The sequence below is a fragment of the Aythya marila genome (assembly GCF_965140915.1).
Source record: "Aythya marila genome assembly, chromosome: 2".
NCBI lineage: Eukaryota > Metazoa > Chordata > Aves > Anseriformes > Anatidae > Aythya > Aythya marila.
The window spans coordinates 135,000,972-135,022,491 of record NC_139043.1 but is presented as its reverse complement, the minus strand read 5'-3'; the positions used below and the strand labels follow the sequence as shown (position 1 = coordinate 135,022,491).

Below are 21,520 nucleotides of genomic sequence, written 5' to 3'. Positions count from 1 at the left end.
AGTTCCCACTGACTGGAAAAGGGGAAACATAACCTCCATTTTTAAAAAGGAAAAATAGGAAGACCTGAGGAACAACAGACCTTGACTGCATATATCAACTCCGGAGGTCCTGCCCAGCCTAAATTATTCCATGATTCTATCTTACCTTAAGATTTTGCTTTAAAGAAGACCTCATACTCTGAAAATGGCTTCCTGAAAACATGCTAAACATAGCATCTTTAAATGGGGTTGAACAGCTTCCCTGACGGAAAAACACACAATCCAAATTATTATCTTAATTAGTAATAATGGGTGTGCCTAAAGGAAAGCCAAGCAGACAGCATTGCCTTAAGTCAGTGTCACACAAAATCTCATTAATAATGTGAGTTCCAATCTAACTTTGGTTTGTCTCCCCAGCCTGGTGCTCAAAAGTCTGTTTAGACCAAAAATTTCTCTGAACCTTTTCACTAAGCCTGAACTGTGTATTCTATATGCTGGATTGTCTTTTCTTTAAAAACAAACAAAACAAACAAACAACAAAAACAAACAAACATGAAAGCAAAATCCTTACTAGCAATGCAGAATTGTCAGTCAGCTGGACACTGTAGGGAACAACAATTTTTGCAACATTCATTGGCCATGGTCAGATCTGTGTAAACCCAGAAGTATTTCTAGGAGGTCTTTCACTATTTCCCCTGTAATGTTTTTAAAGTGGTATTGGTGCATTAAAAAAAGCGAAGAATTTACCATTCTTGTTCTATTTATAGTTTTAGGGATCTCTCGAATCCTACAGTTCTTGTTACAGTTCACTTTTCAGGACTGAAGTTCAGTTTTTGACAGATAATCGACGAAGTATTTGATAGGTATGTACCTCAGTCTTTTCACTATTTTAGCAGATAAAAGTACATTCAGTAAAATTTTGATTTCACCACAGTCAGCTATTTCAAGAAATTGAAGGCACTGCTTTTTCCCCTTTCCTTTTCAGAAATTCCCGTGTGCAGTTTTCACATACTTTTGCATGTGTGGTTGCTTATTTATTCATGAGTCCTTGAAGAGGAGCACTGAAGGGGCATAAGTTTTTAATACCCTTGAAAACAACTGAGCAAACGCTTAATGCAAATAGATCAGTAATGTAAATTCATGTACAAATACCAAACCTGCATTATTAAAAAAAAAAAAAGACAAAAACAAACCAAACCAAAACCTCAAAACAGTTTTGAGGCCAACTGTTACAGAGCAGCAGAGAAAAGAACTCAAGGGTCCTACTGGACAAACTGAACATGGGACAGTGACATGACCCTGTAGTGATGAAGGATAACCACTTATTGGGCAGCAGAGCTGGAAGATCAGAGGTGAGATTACTTCTCTTTTGTTAGATACTTGTGAGTTCACATCTAGAGTACTGTCTCTAGCTTTGAGCTCAACAGTAGAAGAAACAGAAGAAACTTGAGCAGGCAGAGGATTATCAAGAGGGTTACCAAGTGGTTAGCATGTATCAAAGGATATATAAGGACAAGGTGAGAGGTCTGGGTGTGTTCAGACAGATGAATAAAAGGCTAAGTATGGTGAACAGGAATCAAATTGCTGCTTCCAGTTACCTAAAGCAGGGTTATGAAGATGAAGTCATACTCGTTCTTTAGTCTGAAATGAAACCCTGAAAGGCAGCATCAAGCAAAATGAATATAAACTCAGAAGTTCAACAGAATGAGGGTAGTTTAGCACAAGAAATTTACTGAGACACGTAATGCAACCTCCATTCCTGGAGATATAAGAAGATGTACCTGGACAATGCATTAGTCTTGTTTTGAGCAAAAGAATGGCATCCAGAGATGCCTACCAACCTAAGCCAAGTTTTGATTCTTGTAATGGAATAATTAGCAGGTATGAAGTATGAATAGTTATGTGTGGGCTCCACACTTGGTTCAATGAGTTGAAAACAGCAGCATACAGTGTATTATGTTTCTCTCTGCTGACTAAAGAAACAATAGGAAGATACTAATACATATGCATATATTAGAGGATGGGGTAGCTTCATATAGGCACATGTGACTGCAGAACAGTGAAGAAAGAAATGGACAGAAGAGTAAACAAATAAAATACTGGATTTAAGATTTTCAATATAGTGAATCAAGGTACAGTTTTAAAACTTATTAATGAGAAGGGAACCACCACCTTGACCCAGAAATATTCTCATAACTCATGACAGGACACCTCAATAATGAAAGGGAGATAATAATGAAGGACAAATATATATCTTGGGATGTAGTCAACAAAAAGCTTAATGAAATAATTTAGTAAATTACTTGTAAGCTTGTATAGTCCACATCAGTATTGCAGCAGTTCTGCACAGTGCCAACTCAAAGTTTTTGGCAGCCATTCAAATCTTTTTATTCTATCCATTCCACTGACAATGGGAAAACAGTGCTTCACAAAGTATTGAAGATATTCCCATACATATTTATAATATTCATATTCAAAAGAGGCCCTGTGTCTGCAATGTATCCAAGGAAGAGAGAGAGACATTGCATTTTCTCACTACATCATTCATGGTTCAACATGGTAACTAAACGCCCTTTATTGGTGTTTCCTATGCTTGGGAAGGAATAAAGGAGGGAGCATGATGTGATACCTACGTTAGCAGGATATAAACAACTTCTGGGGTTTTGACAGGGTGAGGAGAGAGGAATACAAGCAATTTGGCTTCTCTAAATCATTTCCCATTTCCACCCAGCCTCTCACGCATGCTGAATCTGTGTGGGCAGGAAAAAGGAATAGTTTCTCCAGCTATTCCCTTAGACTTTTGGAAAGGGCAAGTTGATTGTATCTTGCCTCTTCAACTCTCCCCTTAACTCTTTTTCTTATTTGTGAAGATTTTTCAGTGGGTCTAACAGAAGTTCTAGTGGAGTTGGTGCCTTGTCACACTGACTTCTACTGTCCTTAAAAGATGCTGTCAACCTGACTACACTTTGGTATGAAGATAAGGAATCTTCATACCTTAATAAATAGTGTTGTTTTTTTTAGAAAAAATATTTAAACTTACAATTCTGTCACTGTTAGTGACTACTCTTCCACACTATTGACTGACACTATCGCCTATTGACTTCCAGAAAAAAACAAGAATGTCAAATTCAAGAGATGGCTGCTGAACACTACAGGATTCTATTAAAATAAATAAATTAATTATTTTAATTAATTATTCAGAAGATGATCCGTCATGTGTTCCATCATCTCTCTCACTGAATAAGTACAAGAAGATTCAGAGATGGATTGAGTCCTATGTTCTTGAGTGAAGATACTTAATGTGAGTAGTGGGTACTAGGCACAGAGAATATTTTACGATTTACTGGTTTTAATGAAGAACATAATTAGTGCATACAAATATGAATTCATGAGAAGATGCCAAAGCTTCAACAAAATTTAAACAACTTTAAAAGCCTACTTTAAAATTCATTTTTCATCATTTGTCAGACAATTCTCCTTGTACATAAGGTGTTGCAAAATAACCTCAGTCTAATTTACTGAATAATATTCTTATTAAAGTAAGACCCTTCCTACTGCTAGAATATTAGAATGAGTTATAAGACTGATCAAACAAACAATAATAAAACATGCATTTCACTTACCTCTCTAATTTTGTCACTGTAGATGATGTAAACACCTGCTCAGAGCTATGTTATTATAAAAAGAAATCAGCTGCAAACCAGGAGAAACCTACCTCAGTGGTGGTACTGGAAGATTCCAGCCCAATCATGTTGGCTTGTACCAACTGCTGAAGAAGTTGTACTTGAGCCACATTGAGGAAGAAATCCAGATTTGTTGTCATATTCACTTCCAAAGAATGACCACACACCAAAATTTCCTATGGAGAAAAGGGAAAATATTAGATATCAGGTACTGGGCAAATAATTTTTAGTTTCTATGTAACTATGTATTTAAAATAAGAATTAGTAAAGCTCAGAGATTTCTTTACTGAATAAATTCTAAGCATCCTAGCCACCTCCTAAGCTTTTTTTTTTTTTTAATGTTATTTTATATCTGCACTTGTGATGACCTTTTACACAAAATATCAAGTTTTCAATTTTTACTTTCTACATGTATTATTTGTTACTTTACAACTGTGCACATCTATTGCATTGTTGTAGTACACACCTAATACCCCTTATGTTCCTGTATCAGTTTTGCTCTACCCAGGAGGTAGCTATTATGAAAAATATTCTTTGTGAGCTGACAGAAACTTACTGGCATATTCCCTACATAAAATGTTTTAAATTCTTGAGATATAAACTATACCAAAAAGAGTCAATACCTTTTGGGTGTAACATGCTTCACAGACTAAGCATGAACAAGCTGACACACGGACTGGTAAAAGTGACTGTTAAATCTGGAATAACTTGAAGTACCCACAATAATGACTAGGGATTGGATGCTTTGTGGAAATTTGTGGGCTTAAAAACTTGGCTAAAAGAACACAGCTCAACTAGCTGTGTATACACTGCATGCTCAACTAGACAGTGTATACACTGCATTTTCAGGTTTCTCTATGAGAAGCTTATGAATGCAATGTTTTCTAATGTTATACTATAGCACCTATTTTCAACATCTTTCCATCACAAATTTTTTAAGGATTCCAGTTTTCTCAACTGCAAACAGGCTTATCTACCTCTGGACAGTCTGCCTTTAATATTAAATGCCATACACAAATTCTTTCTGTAGCAGATAGAAGACACTTCAGTTAACGATCAAGATTTTTTTTTCTTTGCAGTTGGTGATGTCTGTATTCAAAAACTTACCACACCTGTGATTTAAAACAGTGAAACAGTAAAATATTAAGATTGCCCACATACTAAGAGTTCTGCTATTTCTGTTCGCATTTTATACTAACCTCTGGGTGTAAATTCTCCGGAGTATCAATTTTTGTAAAAATAATTGCAGGAGCTGCAGTTATTCGAACAGTGAAATCTGTTAAAATTGGAGTTAAAATGGCTCTCCTTTCCTGATGCCGCTTTATGCTAAAAGGAAAAAAAAGGATAGGATTAAATCACATTATAAATTGTTGAGAGGCAAAAACTTCTGACGTTTTTCTTTATATCCATTATGTAGCATAAAACTGTTTCAACAGTAGTTTGGCTTTCTTGTAGTTAAGCATTAAATATCATAAATCACATCTATTCCAATCCTGAAGGCAGGCTTCTTCTTTCATTTCACAGAAAAGATATGTCTAAATATTTGACTCTTCAATCTATCTCCAGTTAGACAACTGGCACATTTGGCATTGCTTTTCTTTTGTTTAACCAAACTATACAAAATCATTTGAACAACGATAAAATGTTATTAGAAGTATTTTTCAAACATGCCTGTGGATGCCCTTCATTTTACAAATAACTGTCCTGAATCCTCCACAACACTTGAATTCATGCATTAAATGCATAAAACCCTGTGGTGAAAAAAATACAGTTGTTGCACACAACAACGTAACTGACAGAAAATCAAAGACATGAAAAATGACACTACCAAACCTCATAAAAGTCTAGGACTTGCACATTTCATTTGTAACAAATAAAGTCCAAAATATTTAAAATGCCTTCAAAAATGAGAAGTGACAGTCCTTCTGCACTGCTTCTTTCACTGCTTGTTCCTAGTAGTTGCTCCTACTTGGTACCTTTTCATCTAGATATTTACATTTGCTTGCCAAGAATATCTGTGCCATTAAACTTGATAATGATGTTTGTTTCCCAGCTGGGTATTAATTTTTTTCCTTTAACCAAATACAAGGCCTAGAGGCACAAGCTCATAATGGATGGACCACTAATAGCTTATGACAACACATTCCAAATAGCCAGAATCTTCTGTGTCAGGTCAAATAAACTATTGCCACAAAATGCCATCTGAGAGTCTCTGATCAGGAAAAAAATAATGTAATGAGATCAAGATAGTGCTCAGTCCTTAAAAGAAGATACAGCTCAAATTCCTGGGACAGCCCTTCTATCAAGATTGATTTTGGTAATTCTTTCTACCTATCATAAGTTACAAAAATGCTAAATGTCTGCATTTCCCCAAAGAGAAATCTAGAAATTACTGAAAAATTATGGGTCTGAGCTAAATTTTCCAATGCCCACAGAATAAGAAATTATCAACTATGAAACAATGCAAGTCAAAGTATACGCTAAATTATGCAAACATCTATTAAAATATAAGACCAAACAACACTTCCATGTAAAAAAAAAAAAAAAAAAAAGAAAGAAGAATATATCTATTCAGATAACTCTTCAGATACATCTGATTGTCAGATAGGTATACCTGTATTAGACCTAATCTCGTTCTATCTAGCAAAGGAGATGTGGTAGTTCAGACATCATCATAAATTGCCCAAGTGAGCCAGACACATGAACTATGTAATTATACAATCAGTTCTTACCATCAACTAGAATTATCTATATTAATGTCATTAAATGATATGGTTACACGTCTGTCTATGTAGGAATAATCTCCTGACACACGTGGAACAGGTGTTTAAAGTTCTTGATTAAGAACAGGTATTGATACAGATATTCCAGAGTAACGATAATAGTTCTGAGAAGGATTCTGTGGAAAGTACACAATCGCAAATATTGCTGGTTTGTTGGCCAAGAGTTAGGCAGAAATGAAATGAAATAGATATCATAACATGACTAGAAGTCAGGCTTCGATATATTTCTACCAAGACACAAAACCACAGATGGCAGTTTACTGCTCAGACTATTTTGATGCTTCAAATTTCACTAGCAGTCTGAGTGTCCTCAGAACATGTAGGAGGCATGGCAAACAATAAGAGAATGTAAACTATCATATGGAGGTAGGCCTTAAGTCTTTTAAATTTATTTAGGACAACGGTATACAGAAGTTAGCTAGCAGATGCTACAGATCAGAGACCTATTATTTACTGAGCACAAGTATAACAAACATTTGCCTTTGTTTCACATGACCTTCACAATCACTGCCAAGTTGGCTGCACACTAGTTATAGCAATATGCTTAAAATCGAGTTGATTTATGACTGTGAGAAATTTACCATCTTACAGTAAAAACTTTAATATTTTGGTAAGCTGTTACTCTGCTGGTCTACAATGATGGTTTCTGAAGCAAGATTAGTCTAATTAATTCCACAAATTAAATGCAGACCAGTTTTTGGTTAGTGTACATCTTCAACTAAAAAAAGTGTCTTAGATTTTGCCAGGTCTACAAATGCTTCTCTCCCTGCCATCACCTTCATTTTAAATTTAAACCAGATGGCTTTCTTCCCAATTCCTACTTCCCCTTCACAATCGGATGAGAAAGAAATGCTTTCATTTCTGAGGAAAATGGAAGAGCTAAGCAGTAGAACAATTCTATAAAAGAGCACACATCTATACGCTACTGAACTTCAATGTGAAGGGACTTAACACTGCTGGTATATATGATTTTGACAAATGAAACAGAGCTATAGAAGCAAGTTATTTGTTGAACCCCAAACCTACAACTGGCTCTTTTCATCATTGTTCAAATTATTTCTCAGCTTATTCCCATTTATTTTAAAATGTTATTCTAGAAGGTACCCAGTACACTGCATCATAGAGGACTTTTTTGTTATTATAGATTGGTTGCTGACTTTTTTTTTCTATTTTTTTAAAATCATCCTTATGTGGTATTCCTGTCCTGCTCTACTTACTAGTTTCCACATTTCTAGTTGGTGAATTTGAAGCTCAGCCAAATCAAGTATTAGCAAAATAATTGTAAGTACAAACAGAAGGCAAACAGAGCACAGTAAATAATGAGGGGAGAGGATATGAGAAAGTGCACAAAAGGAACAAAGAAACAAATTCCACTTTGAATTATTAAGTCTTCCACACTGCACCTAAGTGCACCGTTAACTTAACACAGGTGTACGCCACATGAGCTTATGAAAAAACTTGATTGTGAAGAGCGTAATGATGGCTCTGTGTCTGCAGCACATTCATTCCATGGTTCATTTGTGCATCTGTTATATATTTGTCTTGGAAAAAAAAAAAAAAAAAGAAAAAAAGAAAAGAAAAGGAAAAGCTAGTACTTTTAGAGATGTTAAAGCAGTTGATCATCTACACTTAAAAGTACTGCACAGAGTACTTGAAAGTCCATATGTTAGCGCAGAGCAACAAGGAAGCAAAACAGTTATGATAAGGTCTGGAGGTGCCTTTTACTCAGTGCTGAATTAGGACTATATCTGAATGATTATATGAACTCTGGTTATTGACTACAGATCCACATTGTAAAATCACAGGACAAAAATGGTCTCTGTCCTCAAAGGTTTACAATTTAAATCTAAGAAAAAACAGACCTGAAGACTGGGAAATAAAAGTAACAACTAACGGCATTGTAGGTAATGACATCAGTACAGTGGCAACGTTATAGCTGTTTTATGAGTTTTTCTATTACACTGTAATAGAAATGATTTTTTGGGGGGAAGGATTTGAAAGACAACATTGCAATGATTTTGTGCATGTTCACAGGAGATGCCTTTAAACCTGTAGGATAACCTAGGAGTGAGCACGAAAATACCTTTTTGGAAATTAAATGCAGCAGCCCCGTTAACTGGCATGGTGAGGTTTGATGAACACTGAGTGTAGGCAAGTCAAAGCAAATGAAAGAAGACATACAAGAAGAAATGGACAGTTTGGAAGTACCTTGAAAATAAAGACATATCTAATGATTAATGTAACAAAAAAATGTTGTGGAGACAAGATAAAGAGATATGAAGAACAGAATTTTGTATTCAAAACAACATTTGATTGCATCAAATCATAGAATGGCTTGGGTTGGAAGGGACCTCAAAGATCATTTAGTTCCAACTCCCCTGCCATAGGCAGGGATGCCACCCACTAGATAAGGGTGCTCAGGGCCTCACCTAACCTGGTCTTGAACACCTCCAGGGATGGGGCGTCCACAACCCCTCTAGGCAACCTATGCCAGTGCCTCAATGCTCTGAGTAAAAAACTTCCTTCTAACCTCTAATCTAAATTTCCCCTCTTTCAGTTTAAAACCATTCCCTCTCAACAGCATATGATTACATCCATTCAGAAGCACTTTGAATTTACATGAGGAGGAAGGACTGCCAAAGAGATGATGTTGCTCTAACAGAGGAGGTGTGATGATGTGAGACTGGAAAAGCTATGAAAACGTACAATAAGGAACATAACTTGGCAATCTTATATGCAAACAAAATCCAAACAAACAACAAATACTGGCCAGTAAGAGATAAAACATGACCGAGATGTGAAACTTGGAAATGTCTGCCTTATTCCTAATTATCATTTTTTTCTTAATGATACCTTACTTAATCCAGAGTTTGAGTCCTTCTATAATTAAAATATACATAGCTCAGGAAGTAACTCATATATATTGAATTCATGAATGACAACTAAGAGCTCACTTATGCCATCTAAATTTACTGTCTATGGAGAGATGAATCTTCACATAAAGTTCCATTACGTGAAAAACAAAATTCAAGTATTAGCATGGAACATCCCACATAATCAAGCAGTATTTTCTAGAGGTGTAAGGTATGCAAGCCTGAAGATGTTATATTAGTTAGCATGCTACCTTTGGACTTTTATCTTGCATGCTTCCCTTAGAGCCGTATAAATCATTTAATCCCTGATCTACCAATGCATTGGGATACCTAACTACTGATGACATCTGTGGAAATGAGCATCATCCCGCCTCTCATCTCCATCTTTTGGTTGGTAGAACAGTTCACATCCTTTTAGCTCTCTGAGGTGTTACAAAGAATCATCATAAGACAGTGAAATAGTGTAACTCTACTTTGCGGACTATCTAATGACCAAAAAATTAGACAATGAACAAACGTACACCATCTGGCTGTACAGAATGACTATTGTTATGTAATTATGCCTCAGTAAAAATAATTTTCATCTTATTAAGACTAATAAGATGTGCAACATTTCACTGCTGTGGATTAATAAAGGAAATTACATCCCCCTTGTTATTGAGTAAGACTTCGTACAGTGCATATAAAAATACAACTCCAGGTACAATAAATACAACAAACTGAAGTACAAAACTGAATGCAAACATATTCTATTTTATTCCAAGATTCACAAGGAATGCCCCTACTTCCCCACACATGGATCTACTGATCATTTCTTCTTGGTCTTCCCTCCTAGAATCTGGCAAGCTGCACTTCAACTCTCCAAAAAAGCATGAAAATGAAAACTATTCAAGGAAAAATCTGCAGGAAACATTTCTGAGGATCCTTGCAAAGCAAGAGTGGTATTTTGTTCAGTTTCATACAACAGATCATTGGCTCCCTGACATACTCAATGAGAGTTGCAAAGAGCTGTTCCAGATGGTCGTATGCCAAGGACAGAACTGTAATGCAGTATATTGCCACACTCAATTCATTACCACACAGAGAAGTAATGCTTTTAAGCTCAATTAATTTTTTTTTTTTTTTTAACAGAGTTTATTCAGGCTGCAGGAAGCAGAAGTTGCTGCTGGGAGCTGTAGAAGGATTGCACAGGGATGGGGGCGAGGCCTCAAGAGAGGATATATTTCTTTATTTCCTTCAGGGCTGTTGTTTTTTCCACTGAGAGGAGGGAGAGGGAGGAGGAGATCCGCAAGCTGAAAAAGCAGTTTTCAATCAAGAAAACTTCTTTTGGTTAAGTACTCCCAGTTCCCCACATGCTGTTTGGTAAAGGGAATAAACGTGGACAGGTTTCATTTGTACATAACCTTACTAGAACTGTCTGACTGTTTCCAGTACTCTTTTTATATATTACACCATTAGGGAGCTTTTTATAACATCTACAGCGAAGGATAAACATTTCATAATGGGAAGAGTTATGACCCCAAATCCCCAGTACAGCATGGTATTTGGACAGGTTTTTCTGAGAGCGGGCACCCACCCTACCAGAGCGTTCTAGTTCCCCCCATTCTTCCTGCAGTGACCTCCAGAGGCATGGGAGGCTCATAGATGCTTCAGGATAATATGTTGAAGAATTTTACACTAATCTCCTCAAAACATTTAACACCTATTCTCAAAGTAGGATTACTTTCTTTCCAAATCTCACTGTAAGTGAAAAAAAATAAAAAATAAACAAATTCAAAAGCATGAGATATTTGGTACTAGAAACACTGAACTCCAGAAGAAATGGTGGGAACATCTGAATGATTTACTTTCTATATAAATGTTGCTAAACCATTTAAATTATAAATTATGTCGAAAGCTTTCAGATATTTGTTTACATTACATACAAAAATTTTATATTTAGAATGATTTGGTTTTCATTCAAGTTTTTAAAACAAGACCAGATTTCAACTCAGAAGACTAAATTACAATATAATAAATTCTAGATTTTTTACAGCTCTTTAACTAAAACAAAACAAAACAAAAAACACCAAACTAACACTTTTAGAAATGGGAACGCAAAATAAAGGGTGATATCTCTGCTGAAGTTCTCTGCATGTGAAATACCCAGATATAGATTAGATTCTATACTGTACCACACTTTGTCTATACGTTAAAAATGAGTCAAGTAAGAGAGAAATGGATCTCAAAAAAGAATTTTAAAAATCAGTTAACCTAATAAACCATAACACTGTGTCTAAATGGTAAGTAAAACCAAGGAGAAGTACATGTAAAAATAATGAAACTAACCCTACAATAATTCAGTAAAAATCATTATGTTCCAGGTAAAACATCTGAATGAAACTTAAAGAATTAAAAAAGAAAACAGTATCATAAGTAGGTCAAAGTATAAAGCTTCCATGATAATTGCAGTAAATCTTAAGATAAAAATCACCCTGAAAACACTAAGCACCATGTAAAACACCATGCAGCCATCCTCCTGGTGCATGCTGGAAATCTCTCAATGGATGGCAAAGTTCAATATGGGTTCTTATAGTTCTCAGCACACCACTTGCACAGATCATAAAATAGATCCAGATTCAGCAAAGCTGACTGCCAACTAAAAAGCAAAAATGTGAAAATCCTGAAAAAGAATTGTAGCAAATGTGTAAAAATGTAAGCCAAAAGGACAAGAAAACACTTATTCCAGCTTTCTCTTTAAACATATTCAAGCTGGAATTAAAATACAGTATTGCATACCACAAAGGAAAAGCTAATGGATTTAATTAAAACTGATTAAAAACTATATTAAACTGTATTAAAAAATGAATTAGAAGACTAATGTAAAAACTGTTTCAGAATAAACTTACTTATATATCAAATACATTGTAATAAAAATTTATTTTGGAAGTCTACTGAGAAAACAAATAATATCCAAGCAGTTATATGAAAAAAGAGAATTCTGATTATTTTCAACTGTTTCTCTTATTCTTATCTGTATAGCTTTTTAGTAATCTCACCAGTTTTCCTATCAAAATCGATAACCATAAAGCTCAGACTGAAGTCTGCTAGCAACATGACTTCAGCCACCAACAGGAAGGAAAAAGGAACAGCAATTCCCCAGTGGCTGCTTTTGTAATGTTAGCTTTATTCACAGATTAGCCAGAAGTCCTTTGGAGATTAATTCTCTAAAAAAAATGCTGGTGGCCCTACAACATTTTGTGAGAATGAACTTCATGGGCAACTTGCCCAAAATCAAGGCCTACGTAGAATGGGTCATGTATATATTTTCAAGACCAAGAAATTAAATGCAAAGTTGTCTATGAAATTGTGTTAATAATAAATAAATAAATAAATCATTATATGGCAGGAGAGAACCAGGTGATCTTATAATCGAAGAACCAATACTATCACTGTGTTTAACTGATTTTTCATCTGTATTCCAGTCACTCCTTGTAGTTTTATCATTGCTTTGGTTAGATCTGCTGTTACTGACCTCTGTTTTTCAGTGATAAAACTAGAGTTTATTCTTGGTCATTTTGTTTTCCTGCACGTATTCCTCCAGAATAGCCTTATATGCTCTTTTGATCTTCCATCAATTCATCATGTACAAATCTTAGGCTTCATGTGATCCTCGTGTAGCTTCTTTTGCTACAACTTGCCCTGCTTCCAGGAAAATCTCACAGATTCCAGTCATCTCCTTTACTCTTGAAAATTAAACGACCAATACTTCAATTTTTGTCTTCCTTCATGATTCGTCCTGTTTTTCTATTTCACTTTCAGGAACACAGCCCTTAATTCAGACAGGAAACTGTATCTTGGGAGACATAAAATAGTGCATCCGTTTCATAAAGATTGGACCCATGGCCGAAGAGCCAAGCACACGCAGCACCACAGAATGGAGGGGGGCCAATAATGCAGAAGAATGGAAGCTTGTGATGGCAAGCACCAGCAGCAGGAAGAGATTTCACCCAAAGCCTGAGGTGCTCTTGCAGAACCTCTTCACTACTCTCTAGACTGAAGAAGAAAGGCCCATCACATCAGGGCCCATCAAGTATGAGATATCATGGAAAGACTGCCAAGACTTGTCCGCGTGTTGGACTATTACCCTCTGCTGCTCTTCCATGTGGACATTAATACCAAGGGCGAATTGTAAACCATCAAACAAGATTTCAGAGCTCAGGGAATGGTGGTCAAGGGTCTGGGAGCCCAGGTCATTTTGTCCTCAATCCTGCCAGTGAGGCGGAAGAATGGGAGAAGTTGCAGAGAGATTTTCCAAGTTAACAACTGGCTGCACTGCTGGTGTTAGCAACATGTTTTCAGTTTCTGTGATCACAGGACCCTGACTGAAGACTGACAACTGACGGAGAGAGGCGATATCCACTTTATTAAGCGAGGCACGTGTGTATTTGCCAACAGGTTAGTTAGCCTGGTAAAAGAGGGCTTCAGAATGAAAGAAGGGGGATGGGGAACATCACAGAGACAGAGTAGTCAGCAAAACACGGCTTAAGTTGGGGGTGCATGCAGCCGAGCAACTGTGTACAGGACATGGCTGTGGAGGATCCTCTCACAATCCTGCTGGGAAACCTGCATGCTCGATTACCCCTCTGAAATGTCTGTACACCAGTGCATGAAGCATTGGGAAGATACAGAAGAAATAGAGATCTGCGTGTGGTCGCAGGGCCGTGATCTCATTGCCACTACAGAGATATGATGAGATAGCTCACATGACTGGGATGCTATCAGAGATAGCTATGTACTTTTTAGGGAAGACAGGCCAGGAAGGCAAGGTGGTGGAGTTGCTCTTTATGTGAGAGAGCAACTGGAATGTATCAAGCTCTGCCTTGATGTGCATGAAGAGTGAGTTAAGAACTCATGGGTAAGGATTAAGGGGCAGGCTAACATGGGTGACTGTTGTGGGTGTTTACTACAGGCCACCTGATCAGGAAGTCAATGAGGTCTTCTACGGATAGCTGGAAGTAGTAGCCTTTTGATCACAGGCCCTGGTTCTCATGAGGGATTTCAACGACCCTGATATTTGCTGGGAAGACAACACACCTAGGCACAAACAGTCCAGGAGGTTCTTACAGAGCACTGATGATAACTTTTTGACACAGTTGGAAAAGCCAATGAGGAGAGGTGTGACGCTAGACCTTGTACTAACAAACAAGGAATGGTTGCAGATGTAAAAGTTGACAGCAGCGTTGGCTGCAGTGACTATGAGATGGTGGATTTCAACATTCTGTGTGGAAGAAGCAGGGCAATAAGTAGGATTGCAACTCTGGACTTCAGAAGAGCAAACTTTCGCTTCTTCAGGAATTCACTTGGAGGAACCCCATGGATTCGGGCCTTTAAGGGACAGGAGTCCAAGAGATCTGGTCAATACTCAAGCATCACTTCCTCCAAGCACAAGATCAGTGCATCCCTATGAGAAAGAAGTTATGCGAAGGGGGCAGGAGATCTACATGGATGAGCAAGGACCTCCTAGCAAAACTCAATCAGAAGAAGGTACACAGGAGGCATTTTTTGACTTATACAACCTGTAAAACCTGTATGCATTTTTATAGCACATGCATGAATTTGTAGAGTTAAAAAAAAAAAAGCATATTAGAACTAGAAATTAAATTTCAAAAACTCCAAAATCAGAAAAAAAAAACCTAAAAAACTAATATTTTATAATTTATAATTTTAAAACTTAAAATACCAAGCAAGTGTACGCAGGTTTTACCTTTCAGTTCTATTTACACAGAGGGCAGAGCTTTGCATGTGTATCACACAGTATACAACAAGGAAGACTCAGTTTAAATATCTCATTCTAAAAATTTGTCTGGTTTTAGTTACAGAAGCACAAAAAACACTTCAGAACCAATAGGAAATGTTCTACTTTATCCTCCTCTAACTTAAAAATGACTAAGCTGGTTTTACTCAAGCTTTGTAATAATACAAACAAAAGAAGTTAAAAACAAAAACAAAACCTCCTGTTGCTTGTAGACTGAGAAGCTGGATGTCATGTCTCAGCCCTGGAGTTATTTTTATGGACATAACAATAAGCCACTCAGAAAAGAGCTTATAATGGAAAAAAAGACACAATAACTAGACAATAACTGCAGTGCAGCAATTAATAGTGATATTCCCTTCAAATGCATAATCCAAAACTCCGTACAAATTGTGCTTGCCATGCAAAAAAACAATGCAGAGTTAGTTGATTCAGATATACAGCAAATGGTATCTGTAATGTTTGTGCTATGTAACTTCAGAAGAATGTTAAAAGTTCCTACCTACTGGCCATGTTCCATTCAAGTGCTGGATTTTGAGAATTTCTTTCAGTCTCTGGCAAAACCCCTCCTTTTCCATTTTCCTTCTCTGGTTTCAACTGATTCCAATGAGCAGTACCAATGTTTATAGATTGAAGATCTATTTGATATTGTCTGTCTTCAACTTCTGACCCAGGGTCTCGAAGTATTCCTAGATTCAGTGCTCTTCTGTAATACAAAAAAAAAAAAAAAAAAAAAAAAAAAAAAAGCACTTCAGAAGAACAAATTGCAATGAAGAAAGCAATCACAAACACAGCTCAAATCAGACTAAAATTTGCATTGAACAAGTTTTGCTTAGTAAGACAATTAAGATACAAAAATAAGAAAACTCAGGTATGTGTTTTGCTACTCTTGATTACATCTAAGCATTACTTTAGGTCCAGATCTTCAAAAGTATCCAGATGCCTCTCTCTTATGCATTTGAATGAGGGATACGTAAATAAGTATATTTCAAAGTTTAGGCAGGTCCACCAAAGTCATCAATCCATTGAGATCAATCCATTGACTTTATGAGCAGCCCTATGGGAAATGCAGGAAAGCATCTACTGAATAGATAAAGGATGTGTTATTCGAGTCTTCAAAAAGAACAGCTACATAGCGCTATTGTGAACAACTTTACTGTGAGATAATTGTTCAAATTACCTGAAAGAATAAAAAATTGAAATAATTGTTCAAAGTTACCTGAAAGAATAAAAATTGAAAAGAACATTCTAAGATGAAGAAAATCTTTTTAACACAGACTTTCAGTACAGTGTTGTGTTATTAAAATTCTCCTGACAAGTAAGAAAAAAAGCATTTTTGAGTGAACCACATTACTTGTGGACTCTGCCAAACTCTACTGCATTGGAAGAATATTTATATTTGCAGCTGAGCTTGGAGAACAGTCACATCAAGCTTCAACAAAACAAAGAGATTTTACATGAATGGGTGCTGTGAAGACCATTTGTTCTTACTAGTAACCAGTATGAGAGGAGTCATCTACTATAATTTGCCTTTTGCTAATGAGAGCTAGGAAATCTTCCAAGAAATGAACTTGCCCTTTCTACATGGTGAACAACATAACTTTATCCGCAATGCTCATTTAGTAATACAATAAAAAAGCACAATTGAACTTACCACCTTTTTTTTTTTTTTTTTTTTTTTTTAACAAGCTAGGAAAATGCACAAGGATATGATCTTGTTCATTTTGCTTTGAATCTATGCTCACATCAAATTATAGTCTATTTTTCATGATTTCCTACATTACTGAGTTGAAGTTTGATTTGAAGGATTAAAAGAAGCACACTGCAATCTGTGATACATGCACTAATGTAATCTATAGGTATTGGTATGCACCATATTTCAAAGTGCAGTCCCAATGCTGCCCAAACTCAAACCCAGCTGAAACTGCTGCTACCAATGCCATTGTCACTGATGGAATATGCTAGCAATTAAGATAATGAATTAATTATCTACCCACAGGGGCACGCAAACGTCAGGAAAGCCAACAGTTTTTACCCGAGTGACACCTGCTGAGGCAGTGTGATGGCACCATTCAGTAGTCCTATAACTTTCTGAAATGCTTATCTGAAATGCACTGAAAATCTGTTATGTCAGTAGTGATATTTCAAATTTAAATGTGGTTTCTTAAAATTTAGTAATGTGTTTGTCAACTTTTCACATAGAGAGATCTAACCACAACAACTGTGTCTTTTATTATTCTTTCTAGACATTATTTCCTCAACATGTATGTAGTCTTATTTATTTATAAACTGTAGATTATAGTTTGGCCTAGTGTCTATTTACACACCTTGTTTAATGGAAGTAAATATTGGAATAAGTAAATATTGGAATATATGTTTTGTGAAATACTACTGAAATTAAAGTACCAACTTATATATTTTATGAAACCTGTTTACGTATACAAAATACAGAATATGATCATTTCACCTGCATAATGAATCATTCTCTCCGCTACTTAACAGTAAAGAAATTTTGTCATTCATTCTTTTATGAGCAGCTTGAGAGCTTGCATTAAACTGCACCTAGCACTATATTCCTTAGGCTTGTTCAACACAACCATGATGTGGTGAACTTAATTCCTAGAGCAAAATTTGTCTGTGTGCAGCAATATGAAACTCCACATTGTGACAATGGCTTTCTTCCCCCTCAAAAATAACTTACTTAATTACAAAAACAATGAAATCACTCTTTGACACACACACACTTCCATGCAGCAAAATACACAAAGCTACTATTTAGACATAGGGTACTAGTATATTTCATGGATAGTATATTATTAACATAATGGATTTGTCTTTTTATTTTTTTATGTTTTGACTAGACTGATTATTGCTTTCAGAAGTACAACTTGCCAGCTTCATACAAGGATCAAAATATAGCTTTTTCTCCAAATATGTACATAGACACATTTACATGACCACTTATTTGTGGTTTTCTTTACAAACCATTTTTATAAGTAAGGCCCCTGTTTTCTTAGGTAAATACCTTCTAGAAGGATGAGAATAGGTTAAAATGAAGCAAAATTGGCCTGATCTTAAACACATACATTATGCATAAGGTCTGTAGCCTTTTTCATTCTGTAGCTTTCAAAACCCTTTCAGAAAATAAAATCAGGGAAAAAGAGTAAGCTGAGGTTCGAGACTTCTCTAGCCCTACCATAAAAGATAATTTACTAGCTGAAATGTACTGTAGGAGTAATGATTTTAATTGCTTCACCCTTCTGAAAACAACCTCTCTATCCCATCTGAACCTTTCAGCAGGTGGTATAGACTACAACAGTTGGTCAATAATACAGTAAGATCATAAGCAAACAAAGAAGACCATAAGCATATAACAGGAAACACAGCTTTAATGTTTTTCTTTTCAAATTGATTTAGTCTGGGTCAGGCTTTTTGTATGTTTATATAAGAAACAGCTCATGTTGAACCAGTTACTTCATGCTGCTGAATAGGCATAATTCTGAGACCCACTATAAAGAAGTTAAATCTATCCACTTATAACTCATCTGAGACCTACAAAAAGCTAAACAAGGCAGGAAAAAAAAGCATTGTAAGTCTATACATTATGTAACAATCAAGAAATAACCATAGATTTCACACATAACAGTTAATTTCTTTCAGCACTTACTAGATCTCTGTGTGCACTCATTTCCCCTCCCAGGTATAGAGATGAGAAAGCGATCCATTCAAATTAAAGGCTCTGCCCTGATGGTAAAAGATGCTTCCTATTCTAATTCCAAAGGAAACAGACAACAAGCTGGGATCAAAAAAACACCCTCTACTTTACAGGGGTAAAAGTTGGACCTGGATACAGAGGCTACGCAAAAGGACTATCTTCTCTTCTGCTTACACAGTTTGAGTCTAAATGAGTAGGAAATCCCATGATCTATGAACAAGAATTGGGTGAACTAGTGCTGAAATCATAGTAATATTATAGTTGACCTCATGCTCCATAATTGCATTTTTCACAATCTATTCAACATAATTCTCCCCTACAAGCCCACTGGAAGTGTTATACCAAGTAGGGGGAATTTGAAACAACTGTTTCTTGGGGAAGCAATGGGCAACAGCCCCATTTGGAGTGAGATGCTACAGGGCATGATGTTAAGGGCAGAAAGAAAAAGTGTGGTAGTGTGGTAAACATAGGGCATCTATGATGACAATACTAGCCTTCCAAAATGCTGAGCTTTTATTAGTAAAACTCAAGGCAGGAACCAGCTTTCTGAAAAAAAGACATTTTTTTTTCCCTCTCTATCCTTTTCTTATAGCAAGTGGATGCCATTGCCACAAAGAAGCTAAAGCTTGAGTCACTGGGAGAAAAAAATAACTTTCCTATCACTGCAGAACATGTGCTACAGAGACATGATCATAGAGCATGAATGAAAGAAACCCTGTATCATGGCAGTTGGTGATTGAAGACATGGATTTGATTAAATTTGGAGTGATTAGAAGACATATTTGCCAGAAAGACCCAAAGAAGAAGGCAAAGAAAAGACAAGACACACAGGACATAGGAGAGAACAGGAAGGAGAAGGAAGATGGGATTGGGGCTGTAATGCTAAAATTACATCAAAGTTGTAGTTGTAAAATCCTCTTATTACAGGAAAGGAGGAGGAGACATCCTTAGGCAAGAAGAGTCAGTCCTGACAAATTTCTAAAATCCTGTATGTAATCCTGGGTATGTTGTTTGCCATATAGCATGAGCTCCGTATCTTTCCTAATGGGCAGCCTCAGCTTTTCTTCCCCACTCCGCCATCTGTCCCTACAGAGACTCATTTGTGGCTTAACAGACATAATGTTTTATGATGGAAACTGTTTAATCCATGTCAGTAGAGCAGACTCAAATGCTGCCACAGTATACCCCCCTTCTCACCATTTCTGATGTTTTTTTCTCAGTGCTATGCCACATACAGCTGGCTTTGCTAGCAGACGCTACCTCTCCCCTCTTCAGCTCAGCCCCAAAAGAACTCAACTACTGCCCCATCCCAACACTTGCTGGCAGCACACTCTGGATTGGATACCATCAAATTCTTTATCCAGATCATCATTTTAGCAAATGAATAGTAAACACTAACTTTTATATGATTCTTATCTCTGCACTGTAATGATTAAATACAAACTCAGTACAGTAAGACTCCTCTCTTGGATGCTTTACCAATTACCAAGTGATGTTATCTTGTTCACTTTTCATTGTAACATTAATTAATCTTTGCAGGCATCTGCTTCATAACAACAAAAATTACATTCTCCCTTATTAGCTCATTAGTCTCGTGTTCTGTACAGCCAGATACATCATCATTCCCTGCAGAAGTACAGTACACAGTGGGAGTCCTGTAAGTCAAACTGGTTAAAGTACCTGGATTTAGCTTCAGCTTTGGAGGACCTTGTAAAAGAAAACAGCAATGCTAGCTCCATGAGCAAAATCAAAATGATTGAACGCTTCTAAACATTTACATAGTAGACAAATCCATCACATTACTAAAAGCTAAGGAATAAGTTATTAATTGAATTCCAACTGAATACTTTTTGTAGTCATCAATGGTCATACTTATAACTATATAATGGTTTGCAGTGTTTACAGCTTTTTTGCATAGACATAAACCGATTTAAGAGGTGGATTACTTGTGCAATTAGCATGCTGAAAAAAGAAGACCAGCAGTGACTGAAATATATACAAAAACTTCTTGTGATTGTGCTAGGCAGTTTCAAACAATTGATACAGGAAAGCAATAGTCAAAAGTACAACCTGGATAATTTTCCTCTGTTTTATATAATGCTTCTTAAATGTTTGACTTGTGTTTCTTATGCTACTTGGTTCCTTTTGCTTTTTTGCTTTATGCATACCTACAGATGAGTATCATGGCTAAGAGAGAAAGTGTAAAAGTGTAAAAAAGCAAAAGAGGTGGATGAGACACCAAGTAGTTATAAAGTACTTTAGTAACTCAAGGATACACAAATTACAGCAATTATGGAACTCAGTGGTTTCAAATCATCATAACAATAAATAATAATATTAAAAAAAAAATCTGCTGTGCACTAGCACAGCACGTACTAAGGTACTAGCACGTACTAAGGCATTATTCAAAATACGAATGTCAGAGCGTCTGGGGAAAACAATAAAGGACAATTGGATCTACACAACAGATCATCCAGACCCACAATCATCCAACAGACCAACTAATAAAAGAGTACTAAGGTTTAGCTGAGTGTCATTGTGTGTCTGTTAGTCTCCTCAGAGTCTGGAATACATATGGACGTGGTGTTAGATACATGTATAGAAAAAAAAAGCTTTGAAAAGGAGCTTGATTTACTGCTATTTCAGGACAGCTGAGCTTCAAGTGCAGAATCTACTACTAATAATGTCCAAGT

The 21,520-nt window shown here is 36.3% G+C and overlaps 1 protein-coding gene across 4 annotated transcripts in view; it reads right to left on the bottom strand.

Annotated features, from left to right (window-relative positions):
• The window catches only part of VPS13B (vacuolar protein sorting 13 homolog B), a 460,107-nt gene that overhangs the window by 151,963 nt on the left and 286,624 nt on the right, over positions 1 to 21,520 (bottom strand). For all 4 annotated transcript variants that reach the window (XM_082753129.1, XM_082753131.1, XM_082753130.1 and 1 more), the window contains exons 31-33: positions 15,615 to 15,818; positions 4,862 to 4,988; positions 3,695 to 3,838 (exon numbers count right to left, since the gene is read on the bottom strand). In XM_082753129.1, the coding sequence (XP_082609255.1) occupies positions 3,695 to 3,838; positions 4,862 to 4,988; positions 15,615 to 15,818 (475 nt within the window). The remainder of the gene's footprint in view (positions 1 to 3,694; positions 3,839 to 4,861; positions 4,989 to 15,614; positions 15,819 to 21,520) is intronic.